The sequence below is a fragment of the Caenorhabditis remanei genome, chromosome V, assembly GCF_010183535.1.
Source record: "Caenorhabditis remanei strain PX506 chromosome V, whole genome shotgun sequence".
NCBI classification, from domain to species: domain Eukaryota; kingdom Metazoa; phylum Nematoda; class Chromadorea; order Rhabditida; family Rhabditidae; genus Caenorhabditis; species Caenorhabditis remanei.
The window spans coordinates 2,245,726-2,267,331 of record NC_071332.1 but is presented as its reverse complement, the minus strand read 5'-3'; the positions used below and the strand labels follow the sequence as shown (position 1 = coordinate 2,267,331).

The following is a 21,606-nucleotide window of genomic DNA, read 5'->3' as shown; positions in this document are numbered from 1 at the left end:
AATTTATGGATTTTTTACTCTTTAGCCCTGCTCTTCAGTCGGCCCGGTTTGCATGTCTGAATTTTAGACCAATACTGTACTGAGTATAATTTCAGATCTTCTGGCCAATCCCACTCCTCTCAGAATCAAAAAGTGGCAAGAACGCTGACTGGAACTATGATAATTATGCTGATTCCTTTAATCATTTATCTATGTTCGGCGGTTAGCTAATTCGAAAAACTTCATAATTGAAACATAATGTTCAGACTGCGGAAATCATACCCAACACCTATTTATCTGTTATTTTGTTCTGCAGTGCTATCGCTGGCGATATTCGTGTTCACATCGTCACCTGCTATTTCTATTTCACACATCCGGTTAGTAGGACGCCGTGTACAAGACGTGCCGGACAAAACGCAAAAAAATTTTAAAAAACCGTACTATCTCGATCAGCTACTTAAAACGAATTGGCAAACGGTTCAGAGCAGGTTGTAGATGTAGAACCGACCTACATATATCTACATTTAGATATATTTTTAAGCTCATAAAGCAAAGTTTAAAGCCAGTACGGTTTGCCATTATGATTATCTCATTAACGGAACTGTGATGCAGTTGTTTATCAAAAACTTTATTTTTAAAAACACAAAATTATTAATTTCATTTGGCAAACATTTCTGAGCAGTATAAGTAGTGTAGCTTATTTACAAGAAGAGTACTGAGAAGTGTTACTTCATTCCGTCTCCACATCCGTCTCTTCCTCCTCTGACTCCTCCTCCTCTGACTCCTCAACTTGCTGGATGGCTGGTTTCGTAGTCGAGGAACCTTCCGTGATCCCCTGCGCGGTTCCCGAAGTGCTTGGCAGCAATCCATTTGTGATTTGACCAACGATTTCAGAGTGGCGAACTGACAAGGACTGGAATTGCAAAGCGAGGGTTTCCTCGAATTTGTTGGAGGCCGGGGCGTTGAACTGAAATAGATTGAGGTTATTGAGTATTGATTTATTTTGTGTTAATTATCTCACTTTTAGCATCACGTCATTCAACTTTTTGATCAACTCCTTCGCTTTCTTGAATTCTTCAACAATACTATAGTTCCCGTTGTCTCCTGTTGAAGCTGAAGCCTGCTCGGTTTCCACATCCAGATTTTTCAGATTTTTCACAGATGGCGGTGGAGTTACAACACCCTTATCATAAATCATCTCGATATCGGAATTCTAAAAATTGGGTGATTTCATGTTTTAAGCTTAATATATAAATACCATTGTAGAATTCGATCCTCTACGCTGGTGTGATGACTGGGGAGGAGTCGAGGTGGACGGCTTCGAGTTTTTGTATCGTCGGATTCTGGAGACGATGAGGTCGAGAACAGTGCGAAGATCTTCTGCAAGATTCTTCACATCCAACCGGAGCGCCTTGTACTTTTCCTCATCGTCAGTTCCTTCGAAGCTGAAGTTTTCGTTTGCAGCTTCCAAGGCACGGAGGGCGCGGAGAGCATCGGAAAGTTGTGGGATGTCACTCTGAAAATTGTTTTTATTCTTATTTTTGTAGCGACTCTTTTTTTTTAAACTAACCAATTTAAAACCATCCTCAATATCGTCTCGAGTGGTGATCAGCGAGCTCTCCTCCTCATCAAAATATCTTTTGAATGTGGAATACCGGTTGATGTGTTGTTTACAGTTGCGCCGGAAGTCTTCATACTGTTGCTCGCCATTATGAATTGATAGCAACTGGAATGTGTCGCGCACTGGAAATTTGACAGCCGTTAAATTTTGTTCTCTGTGTTTTTTATCTTGAACTGGCGCACCATGGACGCGTTTTTTCATACAAGTGGTTTAGAGGTTTAGTGATTTCTAACTTAAAAACTTGGATTTTTGCCCATTTTCTGCTCAAAAAATGCATTTTCAGCGTTTAGAGCTCCAAAAATTGCCAAAATTCGCCCAAAATGGTCCAAAATTCCATTATCCAATAAATTTTGTTGATCTTCCGCTGTTTTTAGTAGATTTTTGCTCATTTTTTTGCCCTTTTTTGTTACAAGTTGGTTTTGCTAGTTGTGGGTGTGTAACAAGTTGTGGTTGTGTTACAACTTATGTTTCTCTCCCCAACTTACTCTGAACCGCCTTCAAATCTCCATGCTGTTTCTTTATCGCATCCTGGAAATCCCTGTGCTCCTTGGTCAACTTTGTCATCTCTTTCTCTCCTCCCTTCACCACTTCAATCTTTTCATCACTCAATTTTTGAATATTCTCATGATGCTTATTCATATTCTCCATTTCCTCACGTTCCTTCTCCTTGACCATTTCAGACCGTTCAACCATCATCTTTTCGCGGATTTCAGTGAGACGCGCTTGCTCTGAAATTTTAAGATTGTTGAGTTAACTGCGTAGCAACTCACCATTCATCATGTATTCCTTCTTCATTATCAATTTCTCCTTCTCCTCCCTCAACTTCTGCTTCTCTTCGCTGACTTGCTCCAACCCATCGTTCTTCTGCACTTCAATCAACTTTTCCATAGTTTCCTTCATCTCGAGCTCTAGTTCTTTAACTTTCAATTCACACTCCGCCTTCATTTCCTCATAAGACTTTGCTTGTTGTGAGACTTTTTCCAGGAATTTATTTTCCTGGATTTTCAATTCTTCATCCTGCTTAGCATTTTCCTTTGCAATCTCTTCTTGACGCTTCTGAAACTTTTATCATTATTAGTTACACTGAAAACAACCAAACCTTCTCAATTTCTTTTTTCTGCTTTTCCTCTACAGCTTCCCGTTCCACTCTCTCTTTTTCCTGTTTTTCCTTGTGCTCTGCTCGAATACTTTCGGTTTCTTTTGAAGAAGAGCCGCCCATTTTGACTTCAAAGAGGAAGATCTAGAAATTTTGATTAGCAATCAATCAAACTAAAGAAAAAATAAAGATAAAAATATATAAGCAGGGGTTTGAACCCATAGCATAATTCAACAATTTAACATCAACACATTTTCAATTAGTTTTTTCCCAATAATTAGTTTTTAAGTACAAAATTAAATCAAGTCACTGCTCAATTCTCTTTTGTTCCTCTTGTGGAGAAACCGGCTGTACATCCGGCAAATTGTTGCTCAACTGAGTTTCAAGATCCGCTTTTTTTGAGTGGAAACTTGAGAATTGCTGAAAATTTAAAGGATAATTAGTTGAATTAACGAGGCCACGAAAAACATACAATCTCGGAGAATTTTTGCATCAAGGTGGAGAGTTCTTTTTCGTCTTCAAGGCTGCGATTAGTGTCGCCCATCTGGAATTGATAAAAAAAGGTTTCCTTTAAGAAAATTATATGACTACAATGCTAAAGTCATAAGGATTCTGAATCAGTTTTCAAAATTTGACCCCCGCCAAAATGACCCAAGATACACAAGTTTTAGTCCGACCTACACAACATTTGAGAATCAAATCTAAAACCGGCTGGTTTTTGCGATATATGATATAGAAACGGATTCAAGATTCTCACGTTTTATGTTTTTAAACTATGTGAGGTGCATGATTGCTTAATTTGTTGTATCCATGAACTACTACTTGAGTCGCTACGCAGTGAGCTTGCAATGTTACAGTAAACTAACTGCCCCTAGAACCGTATCCAAGTAATGGCTTGAGGGAATACGATCGGTGCAACAAAATTTGAAAAACGTCAAAAAAAAATCAAAATCCCTCACCATAAACCTTCCGCAAAATCCGGCTACACAATTATCCAACAAGAACAACACTCTTCTCATCTCCCTGATTTGTTTCAACAACTCATCTGACGCCTTCTCATCCTGAATCTCTGCCAATCTTCTCTCCGTATTCGTCAACTCTTTTCTAGCAGTGTTAAACGAGAAACTCAAATTCTCAAAAGCTTCCTCGGCTCTGCGTAGGTTCCCGTCATCCCACTCGACTCTATCCCTCATGAATCGTCTGCATCGTGAGCTTTCTTCATTGATCTCGTCCTGGGTGCTGGTCAGCCGTTTGATGAGATCATTCATCACGTCATTGTTGTATTTTTTATTTTTGGTTAGCAATGTTGTGAACAAGCCGCGTTGGGTTTGTAGATTGGCGACGCCCAACTCATCGATGTGTTGGTTCTTCTGAAATCAAATGGAGATTTTGGAGTGAGGAGTATTAAGGAGCGATTGCGCGGTAGTGCTCTGAGCAACTGCGCTCTAGAGAAAAAAGCGGTCTGAGAAACTTTGCTTTAAAACGGTGAGCTACTGCGCTCTAGTGAAATCAGTTACTGTAGAAATAATAGCAAAACAACCGCACTCTAATACGCCGAATTTACAGTACCGTACAGTAAGTTATACAACTTGTCCTTTTTCAGATGAAAATGACCAATTTTAAGAGGGTGTTACAGTATTACTGATTGTCCCACAAAGTAAATTATGTATAAACCATACAGAACAAATGTAGAGCTCCATTTTTGTTGTTGACAACTTTTTTTTACGGACACTCCCTAGAGAGTTATGGTCATTTTAAGAGGACAGCTCAAAAATCACCCTATTTTGCACTGAAATGGGTCGATTTGAGTGAGAAATTAATTTGACAATACGTAACTTGCTAGGGAAGTGCGCGTACAAAAAACTTGTCAACTACTGTATGTGCGCTGAGCTTTAGCGCTCTAGTGCTCTGACTGAATGCGTTTTATAGTACTCAGCAAATGAACTCTAGGGGTCTAAGCCAGTGTGCCTTAAAACGTTGAGCATCTGTGCCCTATTGCGCTCTAGCGTTCTAATTAACTGCGCTCTAGTTCACTGAGCAACAACTCTATTGTGCTCTAAGCAACTATGCTGTACCGCTCTGATCAACTGCGACCTATTGCGCTCCATTGCTTGTGTTCACCAACCTTATCATGCAACTCATCATCCTTCACCGCAATCTCCTTCTCAACTCTCAACTCCGACTCCAGATTCTCCTGTTTCTTTTCGAGAATTTCCTTCAACTTCTCCTCCACTCTCTTCTTCCTCTCCTCAACCATTTTCTCCCGTTTCATATCGGTTTTCTCCATGTCCCCAACAATTGTCTCGTTGATACTGTCATGAATCTTTCGCAGGTCTTCATCAGTTTCCAGGATCTCCTAAACTACGAAAATTGGTGGATTTAATCGAAAAAGTTTGATTTGAACGACATACCTTCTCAAGCTTCAGTTGATCCACTTCGAGTAACTTCTTGTTTTTTTCAATGATACCGTTGTACACTTTCATTTTTTCTTCCAAAGTTTTATCCGCGTTTTTCTTGATCTCGGCTACCAACTCTTCATATTTAGCCTTTTCCGTTTCCTTCTTTTTCTCAATTTCTGTAAAAAACTACCTTTTTGTTAAAGGCGATTGCTACACCTCACCTTTCAACTTTTTCTCTGTCTCCACCTCAAGAAATTTCATTTCATCAATTTTCCGTTTCTCGAGATTTTCAATTGATATTTTCAGATCTTGTTGAGATTTTGTCTCGAAATTTCTGAAAAGCTATTATTGTCGGTTCCTTAGCTCCCACTTACTTCATCCTTTCCTCCGATTCCTTTGTGGCTCGGAGCCTTCTCAGATCCGCTTCATCGTTGAGCTCCTTGCGGAGAGCATCCTTTAGAATTTCAGGGTCTGAACGCGGCATTTTTGTGCTGAAATATGGAAAATTGAAATCAGCGTGTTTTCAGCTTTCTAATGATATAAAACACAAAAAAATTCACAAACATTGGGCGCTCCGGTCATTTTATTGCTCATCGCTAATTCCTAGTGCAGTAAACAACACTTCTTATCAGATGGGTATATTGGTTGACTTGTTTACGGTTTGAAAAAGGAAAAAAATCAAAGATTGGAGAGGAAGTAGAAGGGAAGATAGGTTAGAAACTGTAGAGAAGTGATAGTTTTGCGACAAAAAAACGAAAAAAGTGAGTTGAAACTAAGAATAGTTCTTAAAAGGGACAGTTATTATGTGACAAATGACCAACTCACTGAAACACTATGCTTCCATTAGTAAGTTGAAAACGAACAGGTGCAAACCATTTGACGGTTCTTATCCGGGACAGTTCTAAGTCGTCACAGTTATAATTTGATAGAATTCTATTCAAAATGAACACAAAAGAAATTCAAGCCTAACTAGACACTGGTGTCAATTTCAAATGAAAACAATAGAAAACAAAAGTGAGAAAAACTAAGAGTGAGAAAAAGTGGGCGGGGCGCTTCCTCACTCTTAACGCGGCGGTCTTTCAACCAATTCACGCTGACAGTTTATGGATGGAGTGGTGTAATATCAAACACGTGGTTGTGTTTCGAAATGTTACAAGAAAACAATGAGGAAGAGGGGGACTGCTCTGCGACGAAAATTTAGACATGGGGAACTTGCTAATGTTAAAATGATGGCCAAACAAAAATCAGAAGAAACTGCGAAGAAAATTGTCAACAAGTATGTGATGACACCTGCGATAAGAAGATTGTTTAATGATGATGATGAAATTTTCCTGATTTTTAACACTCATGTGCATAGAAAATCTATATTAAAGGTCACTGGATTAACATTTTCTGAAAATTTGAGAGGTTGTTATTAGACTGCTACGGTGCTGCTCTAATAAGAACCAGACAAATGTTAGGAGTGTTTAAATTGGAAAAATTGTGGCAATCTGAATAAAATACATTCCTGGTCTAGGATCCACCAATTTATTGGTTTTCCTAGAAAAACTTTGAAAAATTCGTTGATGATCGAAAAATACAACAAATTTCAAAATTTCCCCTTGAAAAATAGCGGTAGCACTCGTTGTCAGCTGTGTCAAAATGACTTGAAGGTGAAATATCACAATAGCCGAGGTGACCGCTGTCTTTCAAACAAATTACTATATTTGCATTGACTGTTATTCAGATTAGGATTGGCTGAGCATCTTTTATTTGTAATTGGTTAAAACGAAATTCAAATAAATATCTATTCTAAGCTCAGAATTAATCAACAATTCCAAATTTCCAGATTTACAAGGTTGCAGGCCTTGTGGTGTTCTCATCCGTAGTTGATGGAACAAGCTCCCTGGTTGCTCCGCCTCCTGTCAACACTGGTCTGTCGCTCAAAACGTTTTCGAATGCCTGAGAATGTCCAACATTGAACTGAAAAATTAATTTTTGGCTGGATTGTCTCCCTATTACAGCTCAACCAACCTTTAGCATAACCCCATTCAAGTTTTTCACATTTTCCGCAACTTCATCGTAAATCTTCATGCAACACTTCTCATCATTTACAACTCTCGCTTCGTTTCCTAGTTCAATATATGTTTGGTGTCTATCAATTCTTGATTGAACAGTCGAGAACAACGTGTGCAACGCATCCACCAAAGTTTTTGCTTCATTTCGGCAACTGGAGAACTTCTTCTCATTCTCTGACCAGGATAAGTCAAAGTTCAGTAGATCTTTACTCAATGCTCTTAGAATTTGTTGCAGTCCGGCAAGCTCAGGATGCCTAGCCTGTAATTTAAGACATCTGGATGTCAGGTTATACATTATAATACTTACAAATGGAACACCGTCTCGGATGGAGCTACAACACGTCATTAAATGCGACTCTTGGCACTGATACTCCTCAAAAAACGAACCAAAAGACGCAGTCAATCGACTGCAATTTTTCCGGAATTCATCATATTGTTGGTTTTTGTGGAATGTGTACGCCAGTAGGAAATCGCGGTTCACTAAAAAGTTATTGATTCAAATCGAAACTATTGTACATTTGTAAATTGTATTAACTAACTCACAAATTGCTAACATGTTTTCAGTATCAACTCTAACGCTTTGCTCCTTTGGCTCGTCGAGCAAGGCATGGTTGAAAAGAATTTCAATCAACTCTTTATTGCAAGATGAGAAATATTGGAATGCTCTGCTCGACAAATCCGTCATCAGTGAGTGAAGAACCTCTTCATTGTCTTCGTTCCGCTCGATTTGTTCCATCTAAAATAAAATATATATTTATGTTAACCTATTTTTATTACCATAAACTGTGTTTGTACTGCTGCAGTGCAATTTCTTAATTGAAAAATGTTCTGTTTCATTCCCTGAATCTGCTCTGATGCTACACTTCTTGCATCATCATCATGTGTTGTCTCCAGTCTCACTTCGGCTTCTGATAGTGATCTCATCAGTCTTTCACAGTCCGACTGCAATCCAACAACATGCTTATTCGCTCTACAAATCCGTTGTTCCCGAGTTAGTGAAGTGATTCTGTTCGAGTTGTTACCACTATCAAACACATTTTCCAGATACTTTTTCAGCGAAGAGTATGTTCTCGTGGTGTCATCAATACCGTCTCCCAGTTGTTTTAATATCTTGTTCATCATATCGTGATTATGTTGAATATGTCGGAGTAGAAGTATCCTGATGTCGTTCTCAAGCATGCTTATTGTCAAGTCCAAGTCGTTCGCCGCTGATTCGGAGCTATCGGCTGATACAGAAGGCATGTTGATCCCGCATCGTGCCATCAGGGTGCTAATTTCGTTGGATTGGTCCTGAAATTATTGTGACTTGCAAAAATTTTCAAGAAAAACTCAGACTCACTTTGAGCGTTGGCACGTTCCGACATTCTATTTGTTGCTGCTGCTGCTGCCTCGATGTCCACAGTCCCATATCTGTATATAGTTATTGAAGATTTCAAAAAATTTATATAAATGTAAAAAAAGTGATTCGAATTGAACTTGAAAGCGGAAGGTAACATTGTGTAAGAATGAGGAAACAGCATTTCCTCCGTGCTTCTTGCTCACTCCTAACGTTAAACCCTACTCCACTCATTATTCTATGTGGTCTTATCAGTATCAAAGGTGTAAACAACGAGGAAGACATATGTTGTCTTGCGTATTCTAAAAAATTTGAAGTTTGAATCATCTGAAGCCGAACCGGACCAAGCAAAATCTCAGCCCTGCCGAAAAAATGAGAACAAAAGTGAGAAAAACTAAGAATGATAAAAAGTGGACGGGGCACTTTCTCTCTCTTAAGACGGTCATCCGAAATTGTCAACAAGTATGTGATGACACTTGCGATAAGAAGATTGTTTGATGATGATGATTAAATATTCTTGATTTTGTAACTTAGCTCCACTAGAAAATTCTTTTCAAAGGTCACTCTTTTCTGAAAATTTGAAAAATTTTACCACCAAATCAAAGTCCTTTATTATAATACAAAACTTTCGGCGGATCTCTCCACTTCAGCAACTGCTTCTGCACTGACGGCTCCAGTTTCAATACCTCAATCGAACTTTTTTGAGGGAACAGCGCACATCCAAGGGGCGTAGTGAAGTAGAGACCAATTCCAGCCAAGAAAGTTTGAATCGGCATTTCCGAGTATTTCTGAACGAGTGGGCGTGTCCTATAGTAGGCGGTTCGAGTGAAGCGATTCATGATGACCGGGCTTAGCACCATATCTGGCATAGCCATGGCGATACGGCTTAGGGTGACTTGAGCGATGGAGAGGGTGGCGAGTTTTTTGGATTTCGCAATTAGTTGGTCGTTTTCATCGCATAACTCGATGCCGTCGATGAGCTCGCTGGAAAAAATTGATGGCTATATAGATCAAATCTTTATCTTCATTTTTGTAGTTGACAACTTTTTGATAGCTCCGCCCACTTCTGAGATATGCGCCTCTAAACACAAATACCTGGAGTGCAGGAAGGGGAGAGACGCAGAGAAGCGAGAGTGTCTAGTTGTCTGCGCCCTCTCTTTCTCTCGCCACCAACTTCAAACCGTCATATCTCGAAAGCGTGTGTAGCTATCAAAAAGTTGTCAACTACAAAAATTAAGATCTAGGTTTGATCTACACAGTCATTACAAATTTGAAAAAGTTGAGCATCGGGATAAGCTTCAAAAACTCACTGCGCTCGAACCATTGGAATATTGATAGCATTTGCCACAGCGACTGCGACAAATGGCACCAACCGTGCCGCCAGACCATGACTATTCTTGACCATCATATTCAAGCCAAGAGCCGCAGTGGTCGCCGCCCCCGTCGCACAACAGTACGAGTAGAAAAGTTGTTGGTTTGTGGTACGGTCATTTCCACTTCGATTCGTATAATTGACGATTGCGTTAAATGATTGATTGACCCAATGGGAGAATATGATGCCTGGGCAGGAACGGTAGCAACTGAGGAGCAGTCCGGTGATCACCATGTTTGCGGGCATCTGGAATTTGGTTGTCAGGCTCCGCCCATTTTTGTGAAGCGGATGCATGGAGGGGGAAGAGTGAAGCTGGTTGGGATTTTCAAAATAATTGTATTAGACCGCTTCCAAATCGTAATCATGATATTTTTCCATTTTTAAGGTGTAGCAAAATCTGAGAAAAACGCACATACTTTTTCAAAAAAGAACCTCTTGACTTGTCCACGTGGAGTACACGACTACATTTTAGAGATTTTTTCGATTTTGACAGATTTTTTGTGATTTTCTGTGATTTTTAAGTACAAAATTAGCATAAATCAATAAAAATCGTCAAGAACCGGTCAAAAATCAGAGATTTTTTCACAAATTAAAAAAAAAACCAAGTTTGATTTGTCCACGTGGAGTACAAGACGCTATTTTGTGATATTTCAAGCTTGGACCGATTTTTGTGGTTATTTGTGATTTTCGAGTGAAAAATTCACATAAATCAATGAAAAATCGTCAAGAACCGGTCAAAAATCAGAAATTTTTTCACAAATTCAAAAAAAAAACCAAGTTTGATTTGTCCACGTGGAGTACACGACGATATTTCGGATATTTTTGGTTTTGACCGTTTTTTGAGGGTTTTTTCGTGGTTTTTGTGTAGAAACTTCACAGAAATTAGTAAAAATCAACAAAAACCGTACAAAAATTAGAAAAATTATCAAAAAATCAAGTTTGACTAGTCCACGTGGAGTACACGACGACATTTTGGAGATTTTTTGATTTTGGCCATTTTTTTGTGATTTTTCGTCGATTTTCGATGAAATAATGATAACAAACGGCTCAACACTACAAATTTTTTGAATAAACGACTTCCACTTGTCCACGTGGAGTACACGAAATTTCGGTAGAGCGCACTCACCTGCGCACTCATTCTGCCCAAACAGAACATCTTCTCGCCGGTATCCGGATGATATATCGAATCATACAGTATCTTTGCTCTCCACAATTGATCCATAGTCAGATTCGGATCGATTATTCCTTTTTTGTAGTCCAAAACTATTTTTCGAGAATTTTCTTGAGTCGCCGACGAGGTGAATAGTGTCATCGGGTTGGCGGATGCAAAGTAATGTTTGACTCGACCTGGAATGATGTTTGGACGTTTTGAAACCGCTCGTTTTGCAACTATGACGTTTTGCAACCATTTAGTAAAAATGTCGTCGTGTACTTCACGTGGACCATTTGAATTTTTTGTTTTGAATGTTTTGGTGGTTTTTCAGCGATTTTTACGGTTTTTAAAAGAAAGTTTAGAAAAAAGAGTTCGAAACTATTTTTCTGAGAAAAAAAAACTGTCAAAAACGACAAAAATCAAACAAAATCAGTCTAGACTCAAAAGTTGCGAAACGTCCCAGCTGCTAAATAGCCGTGTCTTACCTGAATAAGTGTTCTGGTCCCATTTTGATTTCGAAATGTCCGGTAGAATCTTCTGATTAATTACAAGATCGCTCATTTTATGCGAAAATTGGGAAATAACTTTTTTTTCCAATTTTTTTTGAATCAAATTTTTCACGTCATCGATTTTTATCATCGATTTTTTAAAGGCTCACCACGTGGAATTTCATTTTTCAATTTTTTTTTAGAATTCGAATTCATTTTCTTTCAAAACATGTATCTGTTACTCTTATATCAAGTTTTCTATGTCTTTGCTGACTCGAGCTATTCAAAATGTGAGTTTTCACTTGTTCACGTGAAGTACACGACAACATTTATTGATTTTCATCGTTTTTGATAGTTTTTTCTCGTAAAAATAGATTTTAAACCTATTTTCCTAAATTTCTTTCCTAATTTTCTTTCAGAAAGTCATAAAAATCGCTGAAAATCCATCAAAAATTCATAACTGAAAATTTCGCCTTGTCCACGTGAACTACACGACGATTTTTAGTTTTTGCTCAGTTTTGATGTTTTCTAGTGATTTTTGTTCGGAAAAAGTGATTATTGACTGATTTTCATGAAAAGAACGCTAAAAAACCATAAAAGTCAGTAAAAAACCACGCAAAAGTGCAAAACTGAAAATTCAACTTGTCCACGTGAACTACACGACACGATTTTTTTCGCTGTCAGTTTTTCTTTGATTTTCGTTGTTTTTTATAGGTTTTTTCTTGTTAAAATAGATTTCAAGCCCATTTTTCTGTATTTTTATTCAACAATCATAAAAATCCATGAAAAACCACCGAAAATTCCAATCTGAAAATTCAACTTGTCCACGTGGAGTACACGACAGTATTCTTTAATTTTCACTGAATTTTTTTAGTATGTTACGGTGGAAAAGTGGAACATCTACCGATGGGATGTGAGGAAGTGATTGGGTATCCGTTGGTGATTGAAGATTTTCATTATGGTAAGCTTATCCGACTGTCACGCAAACGCGCTCCACTGAACAATTTTCAGAACTCACTCGCCAAAACGCTATTGGCAGAAAACTAGCTTCCATCAAACGAGTGAATAATGGAATAATTATCCGGAAGAACTATTTTACTCAATTTTCTGTCATGAGATCCCTCCAATATTTGGCTGCTAGCCCTTCTGATGGCCCACTTCTGAAATTTGAGAATAATCCGTTTTTGAGATCTTTCGAGTTTGCAGACTTGAGAATTATCAATGGGACTATGGTAAGCTATTGGGAGGGAATCAAATTGAGAAAGTATAAAAAATTGCAGCCGCTAGTCAGCTTTTGGAACGACAACTTTCCGATTCAAATGAGAAAAAATAGTACGGCGTGAGTATTGATTGTGTAGATCAAAAATAGAGCTACATTTTTGTAGTTGGAAGTTTTTTGATAGCTATTCACGCTTTTGAGATACGCGCCTTTAAAGATAGGTAGTCAGAGGTGAGAGACGCAGAGAAAGCAGACACTCTAGCTGTCTGCGCTCTCTTACTCTCCTCCTCTTTCACCTCCTACCTACCCATGTTTGAAGGCGCATATCTCGAAAGCGTGAAGAGCTATCAAAAAGTTATCAACTACAAAAATGAAGAACTGGATTTGATCTACACAATCCTGGTGAAATTTCAAAATTGGTGCGAAAACTGTCAAAGTTACAAACTGTCAAAAAAGTCAACTTTTCAGAAACTTTTCGATGTGAGAGACGCAGAGAAGCGCGAGTGCCTAGCTTCTCTGCGTCTCTCTCTCTCCAATCTTTAAAAACGCCTATCTCAAAAACGGAAAAATCTCAGATTTCAAAACTTCCGAGATTTCCTCGACACCGCTGGCCACCACATCGATCCATGTAGCCCGGACTATTTTGATCTTCGTATCGGGGAAGAGAGTATGCATCTACGCTCTACTGCACACATAAACCATTACGGTATTTCAGAAGTCCCTTCCAACCACTGGCACCTTGTTATCGCTGGCTCCCTTGGTGCTCTCGCCCTCGTTATTATAATCGATACGATGTGGTACGCCGGGTTTCAGCGATGGTGGGAGGATAGGCTATTCGAGTTGGAGCTGGAAAAAGAGACTGAAGAATATCGAGAATCGATTCAAAAATGGGAAATGAGAGAGTTTCAGAGGAAGGTGAAGGAGCAAGTTAAGGAGCAGGAAAATGAAGTGATGAGGCAAGAGTATTCAAGGGAAATGGCCGGGAAGGAGGCACCCAATATTAAAATGTATGGAAAAGAGATATGGAATGACATTTTGGATATGGGAGCTTGAAGAATTTTTTTACGTGAATAAAGTTGAAGAGTTTTCCGAACAGGGAGCACCTTGGTAAAATCATCTTGCAATATATTTATTTCACAAACAAAAAAAATCAAAGTTTGGCCAAGGCATTTGTGACAGTTGCCGGTGGGTTCCTCGGTGTATCCCCTCCAAGGAATTCGATGCAATCCTTGGCAAAACTTTGTATAAAACCTGAAATTCTTATTACTTTTCAAAAGCAGAAATGACGATTCGCACGTTTATAAGCGTTCTTGTACTCTGTGACGACTTTCAGCACAATCAAAGTGTCCACCATTGGATACGCATTAAATCCCAAGGTCACAATTCCGGAGTGAAAACTTAGTTTGAAGTCGAAAAATGGGAAAACCAAGACAACGAATCCAGGGAGTTGGAAGAAGATGGTGGGCGCGGCGACCTAAAGCAAGTGCGCTCTAATGAAAATCGAATGAAATGTTCATTATGAAAACGGAACCTGGAGAATCAACGCATTGAAAAACTGACGCTGCATCCTCTCTTGTTCAGATGACGTGGCGGTGAGCTTTCCTTGGGTTTTTCGATACATGATAATTCCAGAAACCAGCATAATAGAATATTGAAAAACTAGGATAGCAGAGACACAGCCGATGCAGACTAAACTATTCCAGCGGATTGTTTTGAGGGGGCCTTCGCCGTTCTGAAACTTTTTCTTTTTTTAGAATCAGAATGTTTTTATTAATCTTTATTAAGTGCTTACATATGCCAGTACCGCAAAATGCGGCACATTTTTGATCTCTACTCCATAGTTTTGAAGTATTTCATTTCTCATGTAGCTCAACGTGGCTTCATCAGGGAAAGTGAGAGTGGATGCCAGGGACCACAACAGCCCGCCCAGAAATGTGTAGAATAGCCAGAAGATGTACTTCCATCCGTCGAAATATTTGGTCCAGTACGGTCTGGGAAAGTTTTTATTTGAAGCCGGATGGGTGGGGTGGGCTCACTTAGATATCACACAAGCTCTGTATAGAAATTGAACAGCGAGGAAGGCAAGAATCATCGAGTAGAAAGCGGAGTAGATTACTGGAAGATTAGGGTGAATTTATATTGGCTGTGTAGATCAAAACCAGGGCTACATTTTTGTAGTTGACAACTTTTTGATAGCTGTTCCCGTTTTCGAGATAAACGCAGTCAAATTCAGGCGACCAAAAAAAAAGCAGACACTCTCGCTGTCTGCGCTCTCTTTCACACCTCGTTCCGTAACCCAAATTTAAAGACGGATATTTCGAAAACGTGAATAGCTATCAAAAAATTTCTAACTACAAAAATATAGTCCTGGTTTTGATCTACGCATCCAATATAAACTTATTACAGTGACTCTCTTAGATTTTTCACTTACAAAGTCCAAACTCTGCTACTCGCTTAGAACTTCTGAATGTGCTGCCCAACGTGAAATAAATGAAGCAACCGTTGTAAGAATGAAATAACGGTCTCACCAACATATCCAACGTAGAAAATGCAATGCCAATTAACGCAAAAGTGACTATCATCTTTCGATAAGTGCCCACAATTTGTTTGGTATGGAAAAGGGTCAAGTGAATCAAAGATGTGTTAAGGAACACCGTGATAACATAGAACAGTCTGGAGAAAAAGTTATCAGAGAAAGATGAGAATTCGATACCCATGTTTTTATCTGAATGAGATGAGATTTGTTTTTTCAGTGTGGCGCTGTAGTCGAAGAGGAAATTATTGTATCATGTTGTTGTATAGTTAGACGGATAGATATAGGTATTACTTTATCATAAATAGCAAAATAATTACGTTCCACTTCTTGCCAACGTCCTACTAATAGTAGCAGCAGTTGTCGAGGGAGCTACTGTTGTTGGCATCTCATATCCCAAAATTTCGATGAATCTGTTGGCCAACTTTATCAGAAATCCTGAAAGAATAGTTTGAGAAAGTGCGCTTGATGAAAATACAGATCAGAGATTCTCACGTTTATATGCATTCCGGTATTCTGTAATAACTTTGAGAATAATCAGAAAATCGACAAATGGGTATGTGCAATATCCGTAGATTATAATGGCGCCACGAAAACTGAACTTGAGGTCAAGGAATGGAATGGTGAGCACGATGAACGAGGGAAGTTGGATAAAGATGGTTGGCGCGGCGACCTGGAAAAACACAGGTTGTTCCAAAACACACACCAACACACACCTGATAAACCAACGCCACAAAAACCTGTTTCTGCAACTTTTCGTGTTTACTAGACTCCGAGCATCTCGATTTCCTTTGAATCTCCCTATACACCAATATCCCACTTATCAACATAACCATATACTGAAAACTTAACAGTGATGAGACCGATAAGATGCAAGCGACACTGTTCCAGCGCAGTGTTTTCGACTCGCCTTCTCCGTTCTGAAATGGAAAACATTTTTTCGAATTATGAAAACCACAATCTTAAAAATCTCACATAAGCAAGAACTACATAATTTGCTACATCCTTGACTTTGACTCCATAATTCGAAAGCATTTCCTCCTTCATATAGGCATCGGTCATCTCATCCGGATACGTTAAAGAAACGTTGAGGGGCCACGCGATACCACAAATTATTGCGTACAAAATACAAAAAATGTAGTTCCACCCGTTAAAATATTTGACGTAGTTTGGACTGGAATCATTCAAATTTTCTTGTTGCGTCTTGTTCAAAACTCACGCAGCAATAACAACGGCTCGATAGAAAAATTGGACTGCCAGTGAAGCAAGAATTGTTGAGTAGACTCCACAGTAGACTACTGTAAAAATATATTGGCTGTTTAGATCGTATCATCGGCTACATTTTTGTAGTTGACAACTTTTTGATAGCTAGTCACGCTTTCGAGATATAAGCTTTTAAAGTTGGGCTACTAAATGATGGGTGAGAGAGGGAGAGCGCAGACAGCAAGAGTGTCTGCTTTCTCTGCGTCTCCCCTTCCCCGCGCTCTAAAACTTTCGGTCGTCTACTTTTGACAACATTTACCTCAAAAGTATGAGTAGCAATCAAAAAATTTCCAACAACAAAAATGTAGTCCTAGTTTTGATCTACACAACCATTATAAATTCAAAAAAGTTTTCCTTCTAGATTTTTCACTTACAAAGTCCAATCTCCCCGGCTCTCTTGGATCCCCCGAATGTGGTGCTCAACGTAAAATAAATGAAACAACCGTTGTAAGAATGAAATATCTGAACTGAATTTCTTTGAAAAATCATTTCGAAAATGGTTTTCTTACCGCTTCCACAAAAGCGTCCACCAGGGAAAACGCAATACAATAGGTGGCAAAAGTGATTATCATTTTTCGATAGGTGCCCACAATCTGCTTGGTATGAAAAAGTGTCATGTAGATCAAAGATGAGTTAAAGAACACCGTAATAACACAGAATAGTTTAACGATATTGGTGGGAACAGAAGGTAGTTCAAAAATCATTTTTGATAGGGAGGAATGAAATGAAATTGGTTTTCGTTTTGGTTTTAAAGTCTTCTTGGAGTCAGACATGAGATTTTTGTTATTCACTTTTATTGTATCTGAGGACATGATTCATTTTCTTCGGATTCTTAATAATTGTTGACGTGGTGCATTTCTTGAGATTTTGATGATCAGAAGTCGGAAGCCGAAACGTGGGTAGGGATAATAAAAAAATGTTTTTATTGTTTGGTGGTTAACGGAAATTAAAAGATATATACAAATTGAGCTATTATTAAATAAAACCTTCAGGCACTCTATTATTGTAACGTGTGGTTACGTTGCACTTTTTGCCAACGTCCTGCTAACAGTTGTCGAGTGAGCTACAGTTGTTGTTGGTGGTATATTGTATCCCAAGAATTCGGTGAATCGATTGGCCACTTTTATCAGAAATCCTGAAAGAATAGTTTGAGAAGGTGCGTTCGAAAAAAAATATTCTCACGTTTATATGCATTACGGTATTCTGTTATAACTTTGAGAATTATCAGAAAATCGACGAATGGGTATGTGCAATATCCGTAGATTATGATGGAGCCACGAAAACTGAACTGGAGGTCAAGGAATGGAATGGTTAGGACGATAAACGAGGGAAGTTGGATGAAGATGGTTGGCGCGGCGACCTGGAAAAACACAAGTTGTTGAAAAGAACACACACCGATACAAACCTGATAAACCAGAGCCACAAAAACCTGTTTCTGCAACTTTTCGTGTTTACTAGATTGCGAGCATCTCGATTTCTTTTGAATCTCCCGGTAGACCAACATCCCACTTATCAACATAACCATATACTGAAAACTTAACAGTGATGAGACTGTTAAGATGCAAGCGACACTGTTCCAGCGCAGTGTTTTTGACTCGCCTTCGCCGTTCTGAAATGTAAACGTTTTTCATTCGATAAGAAAAGCACAATCTTACATAAGCAAGAACTGCAAAATTTGCCACATCCTTGACTGGGACACCATATTTCGAAAGTATTTCGTCCTTCAAATAGGCATCAGTCATTTCATCCGGAGAGGCTATAGTAGTGGTGAGGGGCCACCCGATACCACAAATCATCGAGTACAAAATACAAAAAATGTAGTTCCAGCCGTTGAAATATTTGACGTAGTTTGGTCTGGAATTATTTTCCTTCTAGTTATTCGACTTATTCAATACTCACGCAGCAATAGCACAGGCTCGATAGAAAAATTGGACTGCCAGAGAAGCAAGAATCGTTGAGTACACTCCACAGTAGACTACTAAAAATTATTAACGTCAGTAGGACGAAATTGCATCGGCTGTGTAGATCAAATCAAGGGCTACATTTCTGTAATTGACAAATTTTTGATAGCTAGTCACGCTTTCGAGATATTCGCCTCTGAAGATTGGCAGCTAAAACGGGCGCGGAAGAGAGAGAGAGAGCGGAGACAGCGAGAGTGTCTGCTTTCTCTGCGTCTCCCCTTCCTCCGCGCTCTATAACGGCGCCTACTTTTGACAACGTATATCTCAACAGCGTGAAGAGCTATCTAAAAGCTTTTAACTACAAAAATGTAGCCCTGGTTTTGTTCTACACGTCCAATATAAATCAATATTGTCACACTACACAATGACTAGATTTTTCACTTACGCAGTCCAATCTCCCCTGCTCTCTTGGAACCCCCGAAAGTGCTGGCCAACGTAAAATAAATGAAGCAACCGTTATAAGAATGGAATATCTGAACTGAATTTCTTTCAATAATTATTTTCAAAATTGATATTTTACCGCCTCCACAAAAGTGTCGACAATGGAAAATACAATACAATACACGGCAAACGTGATTAACATCTTCCGATAGGTGCCCACAATCTGCTTGGTATGGTAAAGTGTCATGTAGATCAAAGATGTGTTAAGAAACACCGTGATAACACAGAATAGTTTAATAATGTTATTTGGCAGAGGGGGTAGTTCAAAAATCATTTTTTTTGAACGAAGAATGAAATGAAATTGGTTTTCGCTTTGGTTTTAAAGTCGTTTCAGAGTCAGACAGATTATTGTTTTTATTTTTTTTGTATCGCAGGACATGATTCATATTCTCCGGACAAATTGACGTAGATGTTATTTGACGACTCTTTCAGGAATCCTGAAATCCTGTTTTACTTTTTTCGTAGATCAAGGTACCGGCGTGAAAACTGTATTGGATGTCGAAGAATGGACGAAAATCACAGCTATCGATTATTGTAGCATTCAGAATTGGTACATATCAGAGTTGCTTGAAAGTGAAATTTCCTTATCCGGAGAGCGGATTTTTGTATCCGGAAGTCAGAAGTGATATTGCCTTATAGAGGTTAATTTCCCCCTTCAGAAGTCAAAATTCCATGCAACGCTGGTACCCATCCTTAATTACCTTTATGTAATTATGTCACATCAGTTTTGGTTTTGAGTACGACTCTTGAAAATCCCTGGACGTGAAATGTTCCTTTTCCGGAAGTCGGAAGTCGGAAGCCGACACGTGGGTAGGGATAATGAAAAACATTTTATTGTGTGGGGTTATTACGGAAATTAAATATATATATACACATATATCTAGTATTATTAAAGAACACCTTCCGCCACTCTGTAACGCGTGGTACTTGTCGTGGGTGCCACCGACGCGACATTCAGAAGGGAGAGTACCTGGACAGCACGGTTGGCAATGATCTCTGAAAAGACATCTGATATAGGACGTTTTGAAACCGTAAGTTCTAGAAAGTACTTACTTCTCACAGCATGCTTATAATCGGACACCACAATGAACAAAATAAGACTGTCCAGAAGTGGATAGACACTAAAAAAGTAGACAACGACGCGGGTCCGAAAACTGAATTTCATGTCGAAAAATGGGGCGAAGAAAAGGGGGACCGCGGGGAGATGAACCAGGAGAGATGGGGCGAGGAGCTGGAAAAGTTGAGATAGGATCGGAACAGGAGCGTGTGTTTTTGTACACAACTTGTGTTTTTTTTTCAATTTCAACAAGTTGTGGGTTTTTGGATTATTAAGCTCGTGTGAAATATTCGTGTGAAGTGTGTGTGTGTGTTTGTGTTTCCACAACTTGTGGAAATTTCAACAACTTGTGTTTTTTTCAACAACTTGTGTTTTTTTCAACAACTTGTGTTCATCATGTCCCCTATTCATTCCCAACCAACCTGATACAACAACGCCTTGAAAAACTGTTTCTGCACTTGACTGTACGCCGTCATCGCCGTCGCCTCCTTCAGATCATTCGAGATTTTTTTATACAACAAAAACCCGCAAATCATCATAATGGCATACTGTAGCGTCATAATTCCCATATCCCCAAAAATGCAAATGAGACTTTGAAATCTCACAAATTTCGTATTATTACGTTCCCCGTAAGCTAAAAGCACAAATAACGGGACGTCGTTGGAATGCACTTCGTATTGTTCATACATCTCGCTTCTGGAATTTTTATTATTTGAAAGTGACGTGGCCATCTAATATACCTGACATACTCCCTGGCATAATCATCTGGGTAGGCGTAGACATAGGTTATGAATCCCCAAGCGAATCCGAAGACGAAAACATAACCCAACCAGAACACACATCGCCATCCTTGGAAATATTCTACCAGACGGGGTTTCATGACAAGACACGTTCGGAACATGTATTGGATTGTCAGGAACGAGAGGATAGAGGAGTAGACCGCTGAGTAGATTGCTGGAAGAAAAATTTCATTATAAAGAAAATGTTGTCCAGGGTGGTATTGGTACCCAATAAAATTTCGGTGATGTTTTTGGAGGAGCGGAAGACTCCCTCGAGACTGAAGTAGAGGAAACAGCCGTTGTATGAGTGCATTATCTGAAGAATCGTAAAGTGGTGGCATTTAGATTGTTGTGCTAGACACCAGAAAACATCGGTTGTGTTTTGAAGTGTAAGATGAAGCGCGGTTAATGTATTCCGATTGGGAAAACGAGCGGTTGCGTACTCTAAAGAGATAGTATGCGGTAGAGCGCGTTTACGGAGTGTCTGGTACGGTGTAGCGCATTTACGGACTATTAGGGATTCGACGAATCCTTAGTTCGACAGATCACAATGCAGAAAATCGGAAATAAGGAGTCGGACTTGTGCATTAAAAAAAAACGGTTTCTATCAAGGCATTGGCAGTTCGAAACTAGGATATTTTGAAACGATCGGTTTCATTCATCACGAAAAAGAAGGTGCTGAACACACAGAAAACAACTGAATCAAAGTTGTTTCACAGATTGTAACTTTGTCATATTTCACTCAAAATATAAATTTTTCCATTTTTCTTGTAGATCAACTCCAGTTCTTCATTTTTGTAGTTGACAACTTTTTGATAGCGATTCACGCTTTCGAGATACAATGGTTTGAAG

At 39.0% G+C, this 21,606-nt stretch overlaps 6 protein-coding genes across 6 annotated transcripts; 1 reads left to right on the top strand and 5 right to left on the bottom strand.

Moving 5' to 3' along the window:
* Positions 1-709: 709 nt before the first annotated feature.
* On the bottom strand, positions 710-2,819 carry GCK72_016843 (uncharacterized protein; the record flags this gene model as incomplete). Its single annotated transcript, XM_053731729.1, has 7 exons — positions 710-946; positions 1,001-1,192; positions 1,238-1,495; positions 1,550-1,722; positions 2,086-2,328; positions 2,371-2,656; positions 2,700-2,819. 7 exons carry the CDS (start codon positions 2,817-2,819, stop codon positions 710-712), a joined length of 1,509 nt encoding a protein of 502 aa, XP_053580642.1.
* Positions 2,820-3,002: 183 nt separating this feature from the next.
* On the bottom strand, positions 3,003-8,560 carry GCK72_016842 (uncharacterized protein; the record flags this gene model as incomplete). Its single annotated transcript, XM_053731728.1, has 12 exons — positions 3,003-3,116; positions 3,169-3,240; positions 3,656-4,066; positions 4,822-5,052; positions 5,108-5,271; positions 5,317-5,429; positions 6,930-7,057; positions 7,109-7,411; positions 7,460-7,632; positions 7,696-7,888; positions 8,053-8,442; positions 8,492-8,560. 12 exons carry the CDS (start codon positions 8,558-8,560, stop codon positions 3,003-3,005), a joined length of 2,361 nt encoding a protein of 786 aa, XP_053580641.1.
* A 527-nt stretch (positions 8,561-9,087) lies between these two features.
* On the bottom strand, positions 9,088-11,574 carry GCK72_016841 (uncharacterized protein; the record flags this gene model as incomplete). Its single annotated transcript, XM_003101644.2, has 4 exons — positions 9,088-9,472; positions 9,799-10,106; positions 10,987-11,207; positions 11,499-11,574. 4 exons carry the CDS (start codon positions 11,572-11,574, stop codon positions 9,088-9,090), a joined length of 990 nt encoding a protein of 329 aa, XP_003101692.2.
* An 833-nt stretch (positions 11,575-12,407) lies between these two features.
* On the top strand, positions 12,408-13,773 carry GCK72_016840 (uncharacterized protein; the record flags this gene model as incomplete). Its single annotated transcript, XM_053731727.1, has 5 exons — positions 12,408-12,462; positions 12,513-12,733; positions 12,782-12,840; positions 13,296-13,387; positions 13,436-13,773. The coding sequence occupies 5 exons, from the start codon at positions 12,408-12,410 to the stop codon at positions 13,771-13,773; spliced, it is 765 nt and encodes a 254-aa protein (XP_053580640.1).
* Positions 13,774-13,870: 97 nt separating this feature from the next.
* On the bottom strand, positions 13,871-17,088 carry GCK72_016839 (uncharacterized protein; the record flags this gene model as incomplete). Its single annotated transcript, XM_053731726.1, has 13 exons — positions 13,871-13,971; positions 14,017-14,194; positions 14,252-14,452; positions 14,513-14,711; positions 14,757-14,835; positions 15,152-15,393; positions 15,574-15,691; positions 15,749-15,926; positions 15,970-16,173; positions 16,229-16,427; positions 16,473-16,551; positions 16,891-16,978; positions 17,026-17,088. The coding sequence occupies 13 exons, from the start codon at positions 17,086-17,088 to the stop codon at positions 13,871-13,873; spliced, it is 1,929 nt and encodes a 642-aa protein (XP_053580639.1).
* Positions 17,089-17,532: 444 nt separating this feature from the next.
* GCK72_016838 (uncharacterized protein) lies at positions 17,533-21,067 on the bottom strand (the record flags this gene model as incomplete). The annotated part of the gene is made up of 10 exons (XM_003101587.2): positions 17,533-17,651; positions 17,699-17,876; positions 17,922-18,125; positions 18,172-18,370; positions 18,416-18,494; positions 19,819-19,914; positions 19,972-20,149; positions 20,398-20,671; positions 20,716-20,929; positions 20,983-21,067. The coding sequence occupies 10 exons, from the start codon at positions 21,065-21,067 to the stop codon at positions 17,533-17,535; spliced, it is 1,626 nt and encodes a 541-aa protein (XP_003101635.2).
* Positions 21,068-21,606: the final 539 nt, after the last annotated feature.